Source organism: Ovis canadensis, chromosome 11, assembly GCF_042477335.2.
Source record: "Ovis canadensis isolate MfBH-ARS-UI-01 breed Bighorn chromosome 11, ARS-UI_OviCan_v2, whole genome shotgun sequence".
Lineage (NCBI taxonomy): Eukaryota > Metazoa > Chordata > Mammalia > Artiodactyla > Bovidae > Ovis > Ovis canadensis.
In genome coordinates this window covers 64,208,303-64,223,280 of record NC_091255.1, presented here as the reverse complement: position 1 = coordinate 64,223,280, position 14,978 = coordinate 64,208,303, and the positions used below count along the sequence as shown (strand labels likewise).

At 48.1% G+C, this 14,978-nt stretch overlaps 1 protein-coding gene across 1 annotated transcript in view; it reads right to left on the bottom strand.

The window, feature by feature from the left end:
- Positions 1 to 1,407: 1,407 nt before the first annotated feature.
- Positions 1,408 to 14,978, bottom strand: part of GRB2 (growth factor receptor bound protein 2) — a 66,697-nt gene continuing 53,126 nt past the window's right edge. The window contains exons 3-6 of the mRNA XM_069542188.1: positions 13,600 to 13,697; positions 7,287 to 7,409; positions 4,184 to 4,352; positions 1,408 to 3,435 (exon numbers count right to left, since the gene is read on the bottom strand). Coding sequence (XP_069398289.1) covers positions 3,250 to 3,435; positions 4,184 to 4,352; positions 7,287 to 7,409; positions 13,600 to 13,697 — 576 coding nt within the window. The 3' untranslated portion in view covers positions 1,408 to 3,249. The remainder of the gene's footprint in view (positions 3,436 to 4,183; positions 4,353 to 7,286; positions 7,410 to 13,599; positions 13,698 to 14,978) is intronic.

Genomic DNA, 14,978 nt, shown 5'->3' with positions numbered 1-14,978 from the left:
CATAGTGAACTGAATCTCGGGAAAGCTATCCTTGGGAAAACAAAAATCCCCAAACCCCAACCTTCCAGAGCTGCCCACTTCCAACTCCTTGTAGTGGAGTCCTGCTTCATCAGGCCCCACCTGGGGTCTTGGGTGAAGGGAGGGGTCTGTAACTCCCCAGCCCTAGTCTAAGAAGCCCCCAAAGGCACACACATTCTGTCAGCAAGCAAGCTCTCCATGCTGTTCTGTGAAAAACAGGGCTCAGATGGAACCTGGGGAATTTGCATGTCAATTCAGGTTCGCTGGTTCACTTGTTTGGGAAAGCAAGATCAGCTACTAGAGGGAGGAGTGTTGAGGAAAGGCAGACATGGTGCCCATGACCTTTCTCCTTCCAACCTGCCCCCTGCCTGGGAGTGCCGGGCAGGCACTATCACCGCCATCCCCTCCACAATCAGGTCCATCGAGCTTGTTGCAGACTCCCAGGGCACTGGCAAGAAGAGTGTCAGGAAGGCTGCTCAGGAGAGAACAGCGCAGAGCCCACTCACCCAGCAGAGCTTTCGGTCGTCAAAGCTGGCTGAGTTGTCCCACGGCAGAGTCTCTCCCCAGAGGTGCTCCCCGCCCAGAAGTGACAGACCAGTGTGGGAGGAGGGGGACACAGCCACCAAGAAACTTGTGACCGGACTAGTACAAAAGCAGTCATTTTCCTATTAATTCTGAGGCTATTCTGAAGCCATGAGTCAAAAGGGGGCAGAAGAACCTCACGGAGCCTGCAGGTTCTCACTCCAACGGCCCCGTTTTGGATCAGCTTCGGAGAAGCCAGCCTGAGTGGACCCTGAGCCCCTTGGCTCCCAGCAGGCTGGACACAAGCAAGGCAGTGCGCTGGGCTCCAAGGACACAAGGGAAACTCCTCAGGTTTGGTGTTGTTTTCTCTCTAAACAAGTCCTCCTTCACCTCCTGTTGCCAGTGATGTGGGTGGTGACAGGTTCAGGGTCACCCTGAAGAAGCCTACTGCGCTGCCGAGACTGCTGCGATGACTCAGGACACCGAGACTCCTTCCACACGGCTCCTTCTGTCCGTCTTTCCTTGATGGAGATAGCGGGGCGGGACGAGAATCAGGCCAGCCACACTAGGTCCTAAGTACTAGATCTGGGCTGGTTTTCAAAGTGTGGCCCGTGCCTTCGGTCAGAACCATCAGGCGTGCCCGCGGGTGCCCTCCGCCCTAATGGTGGAGCTGAGGGTGGGGCCTCCTACGACACTAGGAACCTGCTCCCAGGGATTCTGATCAACATGACATGGGCATCACTCCTCCCGGAGCCCAAGAGACCCATGTGGTTCCCCAGAGTGAGGTGAGTCGGAAATAAGAGCACAAGCGCCCCCAGTCCCTGACAGTCTCTAGGTTTTTTAAGGCAAAGGAGTAAAAAAAAAAAATACAGTGAAGAATTCATTGTATGTTTATTATTCACAGTTAATCACTACCTACCAAATGCTATCCGCAGAGTTAAAGGATTAAGTACATAGGTCTTTTTAAACACTGATTTTCTTTTTAAATATATACACACAAAACTTAGTTCTGCAAGGCTGCATGATATACACCAATTCCAAAATAAAACAATCAAATGGTCCAGGTGCAGAATGCCAGAGATTCCTTGTATTATCAGGAGAGAAGCAAGTGGAGAGTGGCAGATGCTCTGTCCAGGGAGGCGCCTCCTGGGCCCCAGGCGCTCCGGGCTGAGCCTGGTCCACGACCAGAGTCTGGCAGAGACGCTGACTGACCGCTTCAGGAGCTGAAGGCCACCACCAACTCCCAGCGGCTCTGTGTCTGTTGTGGGAACGGGGCGGGTGGAGAGAGGATGCTCACGGGGCATCACCACGAGGGACAAGAAGCCGGCAGGAGGCAGACGGACAGAGCTCTGCCACGGACTTGGCCTTCCTAGTTCCAACCTTCCTTCCGTCTGCCCCTGCGTCAGAGACACTTCCTTCTCGGGGGGCCAGGTGGAGCAGCTACGAACACAGCCTGCTGTGAATGCAGAAACGAAAAACCCCCCAGATGCTTCCCAAGCACGGCCTGAAGCTCACCTGGGCGGGTCAGGCAGGGGACACAACAGTTGAGAGCCATGAACAGATACCCTCAGCTTTCAGAGCAAGGAAGATGAAGCGAAAATGCTCGTTTTCTCCCCCAGTGTAGAACATGGTAGAACCTGATACAGTTTAAACTCCTTGGACTTTCCTGCACTTGAAACTGGCTGGCTCCAGAGACTGGTTACTGTGGCTGTCTGGGACTAAGGAGGGGACAGATAACACCCGAGACTGCAAGGTCAAGGACCCAGCCCGGCCCCCCCACCCGCCCCCACAGCCAGATGCAGTCAGACGTGGGGAGGGTGGTAACCTGGTTCCACTGCTCCCTGGCTCCCTTAACCTCCAGGGGCTACAAATGTTAAAGCTGAACCTTAAAGGTTCTGGCTGCCCACAGGCAGGACGCCCACATCCTCCTCTCGCTTGCTCCTCTTCTCTACCCTGTCCTCCCCTCCCCGGGGGGAAAATATTTACACAGAGTAGGAGACAAATTGGCTGACTGTCTTTAACTTATTTTTAAAACAAAACAAACAAGAAAAAAAACACCACTCAGAAGCAACCCTCGAAATAGGCAGAAGGCACTATGAAAAACAGCATGCTCAGGAACACCACTTGAAAGGGAAATGGATATAGAAAAGACACAGGTTTGGCGCCTGGCTCGCAGGAGGCCCTGGGGGGCACCAGCCCCTCCTGTCACCCCCACTCACGCCCTCCCTCCTCTAGCAGAAGCTGAAGGGCAGGGGCCGCCTGCTCCTGTGTGTATATAAAACGCAGAACACAGGAGCGGCTGTTCTGTCTTCCCAACTAAAACAGACATTTTGCATAGAGAAAATATCAGCCCACGTGGTTTCTTTTCTTTTATTATTGGCATCAGCTAGGACTATATGTGGCAGTAAATGTCATGCATTGATGGACAGAAGAGGAAAAAGGACGAAAAAGGACAGAGGAGGAAGAGCAGGAGCAGCAGTGAAAATCTGTAATAAAAACTCTTTTCTTAATTTATAGGTAAGTTTTGGCATTGTTATATCCAACTCCCCCTCCCACCCCCCCGAGTTCCAACCAATGTGAGCCGGTCACCAGGTGACCCAGCCAGGTGCTCTGAGCTCCCTCACAGGCTGCTGACAGAGGCAGCTCGTGGGTTTAATTCTTTTGTGTGTGTTTAAAATTTTTTGCTTTCTTTAAATAATCTCTTGACTCTTAGACGTTCCGGTTCACGGGGGTGACGTAATTGCGTGGGAACATGCCGGTCTGCCCGTGGCAAGCCCCTTTCCACCAGTTGGGGTCTGAGTTATCCATGACGTGGATAAAGTCTCCCCGACGGAATCCCAGCTCTCCATCCTCCTGGGGGTCAAAGTCAAAGAGGGCTTGGACGTATGTCGGCTGCTGCAGAAGAGGGCAGGGAGAAAACACGTTGCACCCTTGACCGTGGCCAGCCCCCTGGAAGCGGACCAGTGACGGGGAAACGAACGCGGGCAGCCTTTCCACACCTTCTGAAATAACCCCTCACTTCTCCTCCCCCTCCACAAATCTTATGGAGTTTACTCCGGCGGGGGGGGGTGGGGGGGGGTGGTGTTTGTAATCTTTCACCAGTGATGGAAACCACTGCAGGGCCCCCACTGCGGTGGCCAGCCTCGCCCCAGCATCCAGCAGCAGGTACTGCTTCAGGAAAGAACTGCAGAAGCAGCCCCTGGAGCTTTGCTTACAATCCCAGATGAGGAAATGTTTCAGTTCCATCACTGCGTCACTTAGGGAAAGTCGAAAGGATAAAGCTTGTACACAACAGGGTGGTGCCAACCAGTACATGAGGCGTAGGATTTCAGCCATGAGTGTGGACCCCACCCCCTTACAGGTGTGACTTTCCTCACAGTCTACTTCCAGGCAAAGTGTGTGTGAGGGTGTGTTAAAGACCCTCGTCCTAGAGACACAGGGTAACTTTTGCAGCACACTGCTTCAGAGAAGCAGACTCTGGGAAATGCAGAACTGTTTCAAATCCAAATCTTTAACATAAGTTAATAATGAGCATAGAAGGCCCTGAAGTAACCCTTCAAAAAACAAACAAAACACACCTGCTTGCCTAAGGAGCTATTCTTCATTGCTTAAGAATGATCCCAACCTCTCTTTTGAGGCTTACCTGTGGCACCTGCTCTATGTCCCGGAGAAATATCTGCTGGTTTCTGGAGACGGATGTAGATCTGTGATAATCTACCAGCTCATTCAAAGAGTTGAACTTGACCACCCAGAGGAAATACTTTCCAGCCCCATCTCGGAGCACCTTGAAGTGCTGTACATCATTTCCAAACCTGGGGAGGGGCAGAGGATACACGTGAGACGGGGCCAGAGGGCTCTGTGCTGGCTGCCCAGGGGCCACCTGCCCATCGAGCAGGATCCCTGGAGACCTGGTGTCTCGGCCACGCCCTCCCAGGCTGAGGAGACCAGGACTGCAGCACAACTTGACTCCCTAGTAGGTGGAGAGTGCCCTGAGACCCTCCATCAGGATGATGACTGCCAGCGACAACAGGAAGAATCTCGCCGGACAGGAAGCCCTATTAACCTAATTCTGAAGACATTTGTTAAAAAAAAAAAAAAAGCCCCAACCTACAGAATGCTTCTACATGCCCTGGACTGTGCCAAATGAAAAAAAAAAAAGAACTGAAATCCTGTGTGACGTCTGAAGACTACAAAAGGTAGGATAAGAAATGAGGTGAGAAAAGGAGGGATTGGACACACTTCCAACAATTCTCCTATAACTGGGAAGAATTTAAAGTTGTGTTTTCTAATCAGGGATTTTAGTTCTACACACGCTGAAAAGGTCTCAGAAGAAAAGGACATGTAGGGACAATAAATAAAGGCCCAGGCACCTCCTCACCCCCCAAAGGCTTCTCTACCACCTGGAGAAATGACAAGTGGTTTCTCTACAATGGCCCAGAAAAACAGCATGACCTGGTTGAGTGGGAATGGCCCACCACCATCATGCTCTCTGCCTTGAACATCAGCTCAAGCAAGGGCCCACCTGTCCTGCTCTCTGCTGAGTCCTCAAGGTCCCCACTGGCATCCAAAGATGCTCTATGAACATCTGTTAAATGAACAAATGGGAGCCTCGTCCTCCCATCATCCGTGTTAAAGCGAAACTACTTCTTAAAACCAGCCCAGCAGGTGGCAGCACTGAGCTCGAAGGCAGTCACTGAGTACAGGCGCAAAGAGCTTAGAAACTGCACTGCTAGCTCATGAGAAAAAAGGTGGATGAGCAAGAAAGCTTTACTGAAGAAGGACGTATTTAAGTGGCACTTCTGGGCTCAGGGAAGCCCTCTACTGCTGTGCATAGCACGTGGCTTCTGAAAGGGGTACAGGGTCCCTGATGGGGTGAGCTGTTAACGACAGGAGTCTTTCCACCACAGATGACCAACACCTTGAAAACTTGAGGCTGTGGATCCTTGAACCTCCTTGGCTCGGGAGCTTGTGTTATTAAGAGGTGGTTATGACACCTGTTTCAAATTTTATTTCTAAAGCAAGGAAAACATGAGCTCTTTAAAGATTTTATTTGATGAAAATGGGAGCTTTCCAGCAGCCACCTGGCGAGTATGGGCAGGGATCACGGTCATCAGACAACCAAACGTGAACAGCCAGGGGCTTGTGGGCACCAGTCAAGGATTAACTGCCTGTACCTCGTCTTCCACAGTTGGGTTTATCCTTGGGTCTGTGTAAGGTGTAAGGAAGAGAAGGAAACGCAAGTTAATAAGAAGCATTAAAAACCCTGCCAGCTCAAGGTGCTCCTCGCCCACCAGATGCTCGTTTGCATGTGTGTAGTCAGGCACGTCAGAAAGCCACTGTTCTGCGCGTGTGGGAGTGAGGGGCACACGGGAAGCCTCTGCACCTTCCACTCAACTTTGCAGTGAACATAAATTCTGCTCTTTAGAAAAGTAAAGCCTATAAGAAGAAAAAAGAAAAGCCACTGCTAGAAGAGGAAAGCTGATCATTAGAGGGCTTGATTTTTTTCATGATGGGACTAAAACCAAACTATACTGGAAATGTAGCTGAGAATACTGAAAACGTTACCTGAAACCACCTCCCACATCTTCACAGAGAAAAGGAACACAAAAAATTTTCGATTTAAACCTACAGTAAAAAAAAAAACCCCAACACTTTAACCGCACATTTGGTCCTAAAATGAAACAAGATATTGAGTTGATTTCTGAAACTGAAAAATCTTGATATCATTCGTAAATGGCAAATAAACTATTTTACAGTCTTCATTTTTAATGTATATTAAAGTGACCTGAGTTTAAATTTAATCAGCCCCTCATCACATGAACGATGAGGTCATCAGTAAGATTTCTGGGGTGGGGGTGGGGTCAGGGCAGGTTTCCTGTATGTGAACTAGAAATGGACAGAGTCAAAACACATATGGAAAGGACAACTGGAGTCAAAATCCTTGTGTCGTGGGTGGGGAGTGATTAGCTTAGAATTCTCAAAGTTCCAGTTTATATTCTCCATGATCCCCACAGTGGTATGACTCCCTGCCTTCCCCCACGGCCTATCAGCTCCCTTCCACATTTAAATTTACCCCTGGGAAAAGCAAAAAGCCCCCAAACTCCTGTGGTCGACTTTTGCTGATGCTGGCAGCCTCTGGCTGGACACCTGGAAAAGGTGCACAAGGCAGCTGACCTGATGACCAGCTGCTGTCAGAGAGGGTGGCGGGGAGCACTGTGGGCTGATGGGGACAGGGAGCAGTAACAGGTGCTTCCTCTCTGACGCTCAGCTGCTCGGCCACTGCTGCTGCTGAGTCGCTTCAGTTGTGTCCGACTCTGTGCAACCCCATAGACAGCAGCCCACCAGGCTCCCCCGTCCCTGGGATTCTCCAGGCAAGAACACTGGAGTGGGTTGCCACTGCCTTCTCCAATGCATGAAAGTGAAAAGTGAAAGGGAAGTTGCTGAGTCGTGTCCGACCCTCAGCGACCCCATGGACTGCAGCCCACCAGGCTCCTCTGCCCATGGGATTTTCCAGGCAAGAGTACTCCACACGGGCACCTAAATCTAGCGCTGCGAGAGACAACTTTTAAGAGGAGCCAGAGATGAGGATTTTAATATACAGTTTTCCGATTTAAAACAGGCTGTTTAGACGAAACCTCTCCTAGGTTGCCACCTTCAGTGTGTGGAGCCAGACACCTGGCCCCTGGCTTCACAATGTCCATCAGCTGGAGACAGGATTCCAGGCAGTCAGAGCAGGAAATACTTACTTGACGGAGAGGGAGAAATCCCCAGGAGCACTCTCGCTCTCTCGGATAAGAAAGGCCCCATCATGCCGCTGTTTGCTGAGCATTTCTTCTGCTTTGGCTCTGGGGATTTTGCCAAAAAACCACCTAAGGAAGGAAGGCAAGCCAGTCAACATCTGCTTCCCCACAAAGAAACGGGATGTCCAGCCTCCCAAACGTAACAGCACACTCCTCACCAGGGGAAGGGCCTCCCTCTCAGCCCTCCTGTCAGCACACGCCCGTCCCGGCTTGCGAGGGGTACTGTCTCCTCCCTTCCCCACTCTCCAGAAAGTGACTCATAAGACACGATCGTGGGCCACTCTCTACAGAGGAAGACACTTAAAGATGGGCCTCCTGAGCCAAAGCGCAGTGGGCCCCTGGCTGACTCATCAGCAAGGCACCGGGGGAAAGCCCAGATCTATTGACTGGAGCACAGAATGAACCACTTAAGGTGAGACAGGCCTTCCTGCAGCCTCTACAGTGGGATGAAGAGAAGGCGGGGCAGGAAAGCTGGGAGGCCCAGAAGCTGGGCCACTTCTAAGGGTACCAAGGGGAGAGGCTCGGGCTGGGAGGGAGCAGCCCCGGCAGGCAGCTGTGGCTGATGCTCCTTTCAAGGCCTCTCTCTGCCGTCACGGCTCAGAGGCTGGTTTTCAGGAACCACCAGGAATGCTATGGTCTACCCGGTGCAGAGCTAGCTCGTTGCATTTGGAGCAAGTTAGTCTCCTCTCCCAGTGCTGATTCACTGGGGTCACAAGAAAAAGTGGGTGAAGTCATGGAAAAGGGCAGGAGTGGTTGGGGCGGGCAGGAGGAAGAGAAGAAATCTCTGAAACAGCTTCAGGTCACAGGCGCCTCACTTCTCACAGGAAAGCCACAACGAATTAGGACAGATGACTGTGAAAACAGGGTTCTCTCTGCAGAGCTGTCTTTACTGTTGTTATTTTAAAAAAAAAGCAACTGACACCACTTGTAGCTGATAAAGACCTATTCGCTTCATCTGACTAACATGCATTAAATGTGCAAACTAGAATAACAGGCAGCGAAGGGTCCTTTAAAGTTATACATCTAACATATATCTATCTTACTTATAAGTGATTGCATGCAAGATGTCTCTGAAATAACTGTCATTACTGTTCAGTCGCTAAGTCACGCCTGCCTCTGTGCAACCCCATGGACTGCAGCACGCCAGGCTTCTCTGTCTACCGCTATCTGCCGGAGTCTGCTCAAGTTCATGCCCATTGAGTTGGCGATGCTATTTAACCACCTCATCCTCTGCCGTCCTCTTCTCCTTGTGCCTTCAATCTGAAATAATACACTCTGCTAAAATTCAAAGAGAACGACGGGGGGCTGCTGGCAAGGGTGCATTCAGAAGCTGCCATTAGTGACTTTAAACAGGCCTGAAATCTGCAGCCCTGTGTCTACCTCATTGGAGGCAACGCACTGCCAAGCTGCTGGAGAGCTGGTGCCTCCTATCTTCCTGTGCCTACAAAGAACTCGAGGGTGAGTCCTCCAGTGCCTGGAAGGAAGGCCACACCAGAGAAATCAGGCAGCCAAACAGCAGAATGACGGCCAGCCAGGAAAGGACAGCTCCCAGTGCTGCGCCCTTGTAGGTACTTTCTGGTTTGGTTTGTGCTCTTGGGTAGACAGCGCACATGCCCTCCTCGGCAGTCCTTGGGCTAAGAGGCAGGCGGAGTGAAGCTCAATTCTTTCTTCATAGACTGCCAGCCATCTTCCCACCAGGCAGGCATTTTCCTTTCTGTCTTCCTTTTTTAAGGTATAAGTAATAGATCTAAATTAAAGTAGCTTAGATGTGCGTGAAATAAAAATAAAAAGCAAGACTTTTCTCCCAAACTCCCCAGAGGCAGTGATTGTTGGCAGGTAGGTGTGTGTGTGTGTTTAGACCTTCCCCTTATGGTGCACGGTGATACAGATACAGAGGAAGTATTTTTTTGCTCTCAGCTTGAAAGTAACTAATTTTTATTTTCAACTTGAAAAAAAAAAAGCTGTAGTGATGCAAAGTACTGATTGGAATTTTTACAAAGTAAACACACCCTTATTATAAGTACCCCGACTGAAAGACAGAAAATTAGTTGGGGAGTCTGGTGTCTGCTCCTATTTTCACTAAACACCCCCGCAACCTCCACCGAGAGAAAGGATGTCTTACAATAGAAGGGATATGATGCTACGTGAGGAACAGCTGTCACTCTCAGTTAAAACGTTTAATACTATGTACACTTCCTTAGCATTTCACATTATTTATAACTAACTTCTTTCAATGGTGATATTTGGGCTTTCCAGGTGGCTCAGTAGTAAAGAATTCATTTGCCAATGCAAGACACACACAGGAGATTCGGGTTCAATCCCTGGATCAGGAAGATCCCCTGGAGGAGGAAATGGCAACTCACTCCAGTATTCTTGCCTGAAAAATTCCATGGACTGAGGAGCCTGGAGGGCTACAGTCCATGGGTCACAAAGAATCGGACATGACTGAGCATGCATGCAATGAAAGGTGATATTTCTGTGGAATTATATGGCTATGGTCAAACTGTTTAACCTTTTTTAAGAATATGGGTTTATGCTATACCATGGGAAGAAGCAGCTTATTTCCAATTCAAGTCTATATTACATCCCATAGGCACACATCCACAGGCATTTAATGTGAAGAGCATATATTTGGATCCACCCCAGTATATACAACTCACGCTGCAACACTAATGCCAACAATCATTTCGCAGTCTGTGTTTAATTTGTTAGCTCAAACGCTGTATTAGATCATACTCCATTTTAAACTTCCCTCTTCCTCCCTAACAAAAACTTTAAAAAGGGGGAGAGAGGGGACGGGGAGGGAGGGTGTTCCACGCCCTCCCACAGCTCTGAAGCCAACTCTGACCCTGTGCTGCTGGGCATCCATTCACAGAGCAGCTCTGCCTCGTGAAACAGGCCTAAGAGGCCAACCACACCCCCTGGTTCAGGGTCGTGGTCTTTTCTGTACTATGGTTTCTTTTTTCAGAGCTCGGATGGATGAGCATTGCTTGCCTTCCAGTCAGTCTGGGAAGGAAGCACCACGGGGCCTGGACTCGATGCTTCCTGATCAATTATTATTCCGAAGTCCCCTATAGTGGGGAGACAGGAGCAGGCATGAGAGTGGTTTTTTCAACCATCAGGCCAGTAACTGCAGCTATCCTAGGAGGATGGCCTTTTCCTATGTTTTCAACAGTCAGATCTGAAATGCCTAAGTCACCTGAAACAATCTGAAGAAAAACAAAGATTTAGAGCGGCAGACAGTTTATTTAATATAAAAAATTACAGCCTGCTGTTCTGAAATTTCCCTTCAGCCTGGAAATATGAAAATGAAAGGGAACTTAAGTTGATTTTGTTATCACTGGATCTACTGCTGAAGTCAGCAAACTATGTATGACCCTTGGCCTAAATCTATCTGAGTTTGGTATGACTTACTAAGACTATTTAAAAAATTTTAAGAGTTATTTAAAAAAATTCAAACAAAGATGAATACGTGACAGGACAGAGACTGCACATGGCCCTAAGGCTTAAAATATTTATTATCCGGCCCTTCACAGAAAAGCTTGAGCAAATCCTGGATCTCTTGAGGCAAGACTGCAGGAGCAGACGTGCACATTTTTGGCTTGCGTGGACCAAGAGGTAGGAAGCCCTGTGTGACTCCCAGTGACTACTCCCCAAGTGCTTTCCCTGAGGGGTATATTCTGTGATGCAGTCCGTGAAAAGCCCACACAGTCCCCAAAGCAACTATGGAACCTAAGTGGCCACAAGAATGCAGAAGTGTGCTTAGCACACGTCCCAGGAATCTGTAATGATCTGCCTGTCTTTTGGAGTATCTTGGATAGTACCACTTGCACCAACATTTTAGTAACCCAGGCATCAGTTCAGTCGCTCAGTCGTGTCCGACTCTTTGCGACCCCATGAATCACAGCACGCTGGGCCTCCCTGTCTATCGCCAACCCCCGGAATCCAACCAAACCAGTGTTCATTGTGTCGGTGAGGCCATCCAGCCATCTCATCCTCTATCGTCCCCTTCTCCTCCTGCCCCCAATCTTTCCCAGCATGAGGGTCTTTGCATGCCTAAATGTTCAGTTCAGTTGCTCAGTCGTGTTAAAGTGTTAAATGTTAATGGCTAAATGTTAAAACTTGCCAATCTAATGTTACAGGGACCTCAAATGAGGGAAGTTACCAGTCCATTGACAAGGGGCCAGGAATCTCTTCCATGGAATGCCTCTGAGTATTTAGTATTTTGGCTTTTATTGTCATGGACAAATTGGTCCCAGCCTTTCTGCAAGCATTTGGGTCTGAGTATCAAATTCAAAACTACTTACTGAGCTACTCTGTGCAGAAGCAAGGCCTGAGTTGCAAGGGAGTATAAAAGCAGAAGACCAAAATTCCTCAAGGAATCTAGTATCTTTTTAGGGGAAGTGGGGAGAAATCAATCTCATATAGCTATAAAGATACAAGACAGTCCAAGTTTCAAACAAAAACTAGAAAAATATCCTTCATAAATTAGACTGTTTTTCTCCTTGTAAATCATTCCATGAAACATTTAGTGACCCATCAAAAGGTGCTGGGTTTTTTTTTGAAGCATAAGCAGTTTCCTTGAAGACCCCACAGATGCTTCATTACAGACAGTTCTGTGTCTATACAGAATAGACATTAATAGGTTTCTTCCCATTGCCAAACTGAAGGGTAACCCACCCCTCACTCTCCAGGTGATAGCTTCCTGGACGTGATCTCTCAAAGAACTTCCTATTAATTGTGTAGCCATTTTCTTATACCATAATTTAACTATAGAACCTAACTTCCCAGTACCAAGGTTGGTCTCGGCACGTAATGAGAACTGTGTAAGAGTTCAGTGACCACAACCTGAACCTGACAGATGGTTCAGGGGGAAGCTCCGAAGTCATTTGTTTTGTTCTATGGAAGGCAAAGCATCATCTTAGAGCTGACTCGGTTCATAAGGGCACATTTAAGTCCCTTCACTTGCTGGAAAAAGGGGTACATCTGTGGGGAGAAACTCACATTGCTCTATAGTTTTCTACACTGTTAGTCTTTTATAACGAGAACTATATTCATACATCGGGAGCTTAGGATGTACACACACTACTGTATGTAAGACAGATAACCAACGAGGACCTACAGTATAAGACAGGGAACTCTACTCACTATTCTGTGATAACCTTTATGAAAAATGAGTCTAAAAACTAACACAATATTGTAACTCAACTACACTCCAATAAACTATTTAAAAAGATGAGAACTATATTCATAAGTTAGTCGTTTTAAAATGAAATACTGGAAGCTTCTCCATTTGCAGGACAGAGGGCAATGCACTATGCCATGGTCAAGGCCCTTGTGCACTCTATGGCACCTGGGTAAGATGACGTGAGGTCTGTGTAAGACAAGTGGAGGTTAAGATCTTTGCTCCAGTATCTGGGGGAAGAGAAGCACCAGGGACACATCACCACAGTGACAGTGAGGGAGAGGGGCAAACGGGCAGCCGTCTAAGAGCCTTCTTCACCATTCTGTTGTTCAAACAAGTAGGAAAGACCTACCACTTCTCTGTCTCAGCGGCATTCTCACCTGAGCGCTGAAAGCCTCTGTTCTCCCTCACATATAAGAAAACGACTGTGTCTGAGGCAGGAGCAGAGAGGATGCAAGATGGGGGAGAGAAGGGTGGGAGGGAAGTGGCCTGTAAGGGCTCCCAGAACCCCACCCTGTCACACAGCAACATAAAAGGTTCTGGAATTAAAAACAAAAATTTCCCCACTGTTCTCAGCAGCCTGTTCTTTTGTCTGAAGTGGGAACACTCAAATGGAGGCTAGGGCAGTGATTACAGTAACACTGACCAAGACCCAATTACAGGCCCGGTACTGTGCTCTGGTGGTATCAAGATTATTAAGACATGGTCCCACAGGAAAATCAAACATACCAATACAAAACCATGTGACAAGTACCTCTTCTAAAAACTCAAAAAGCGCAGAATCTGGCATTTTTTGCAGAATGCAAAACACACCTGGCACCAAGGGTTTCATAGAATAATAATTACGGACCTAACTTTTATCATTTGCAGATCATTGACAATTATCACTGAAAACAAAGACAATTATTGACTATTATGCTCTCGTTATATACTCTTACGAACATGGAAAATCAAGGTGCTTTGTTAATTCCCTGGGAAAACAGAGTAAAAAGCATGATATCCATCCCGATGATCTCAATTTTAGAAACAAGCAGGAGTGTCTGACCCTGGATGGTCAAGCAGAGCCCAACTTACGGATGTGGTTTCATTTCTATGTAGTTCTTGGGGATGAAGCCGTCTTTCCCATTGAGCTCTGCCTTGTACCAGTTCTGGTCACATTCTTCATTCAAAACCTGAAAATAATTCAAACAAGGAGAGAAAACAGTCATTTCCTTTTCACTCTTGGGTGGGAAGCCATGAGGGTGATTATGGTGCCTTTTGGGTTTGTTTGTAAAAGGTGTTCTTTTGGAGTATGATCACATGGACGCCGAACTTGTGATTTCCAACAAGCCGAGTTATGGCAACTTAAAAAGAGTTGTCCCTGGAAATGAGAAGTTCAGGCTCCTAAAAATCTAGCATTAATGCCTCAGCAGAAAAGGAAAGGGAGGGAAAAATAAAAGGTGAGTTTCTGCGAGGAGATTCTGGAGGACAGCAGGCCAGAGAGTGAAGGCACGGGAAGGTGTGCCTGCACAGGTGGGCGGCAGCAGAGCGCGCTGAGGCCTGTCCAGGGGTCTTCAGGCAGATTTCCACCACAAGACCCCACCTAGAGCTCTCCCCATACTGTCTCTGGGTTACCCCAAGTGTGGGTCAGGCACCGCTACGTGCCCTTGTACGCGAAAAACGTATTTTCATGAAGAAACACGGCAAGTCTTACTTCCCTTATCCTCAAGGGCAGTTAGAGAATGCTCAAAGCACACCAACCAGCCTAATTAGGGGAAAGACCCAGAGACCGTACAACTGAGCCACTGCATTCTACAAAGTGAAAACAGACCTAGAAATGTGACGTAATCCAAGGTTACGAGCTAGTGAAGACCACATAGATTTTCAGAACTCAAAGGAAGGTGCTCTCCAATACTGACATTTATATGGACAGGTCAGGCCAAGATACTGTCATCTGCAGAGTATTAAAAGAAGCAGAATAGAGCTAGGCACAGTATAAAATCCGCCCTCTGAATCCCAGATTTCTAACAAAAGGCAAAGGGTATAAGGCATTTTTTAAAACTATTAACTTAAAAAGAGAAACTGAAATGTGAGGCCAACTCCACAACGCGAACAAAGGAAAATGTTAATGAGCTGACTAGTACGGTAGCTAATCTATCCTACGGAGCAAAATTCTAAAAGGAAGCTGGTAAAATTCTTTAAAAAATTATTTACTCATGACGCTGAACGATGCTGGGCTCACTGCCAATTTACAACCTGGGCTGCTTGGTGTACATGTAGCACTGGCATTTCAAAGTGAAATACAACTCTGGAAAGGACAGATGAGGCTGATAGATACCAACGAATGGTGAAGCTGCACTCAAGATGCCTCCCAGCGACTTCACTTCTGAAAGGAGGCTGCAACGGAGGAGTCTTACAAAGCTGGTGCCTACTTGTGACGCTGCCTAACCTGAAGTCCTCAGAGTCAGTCACTG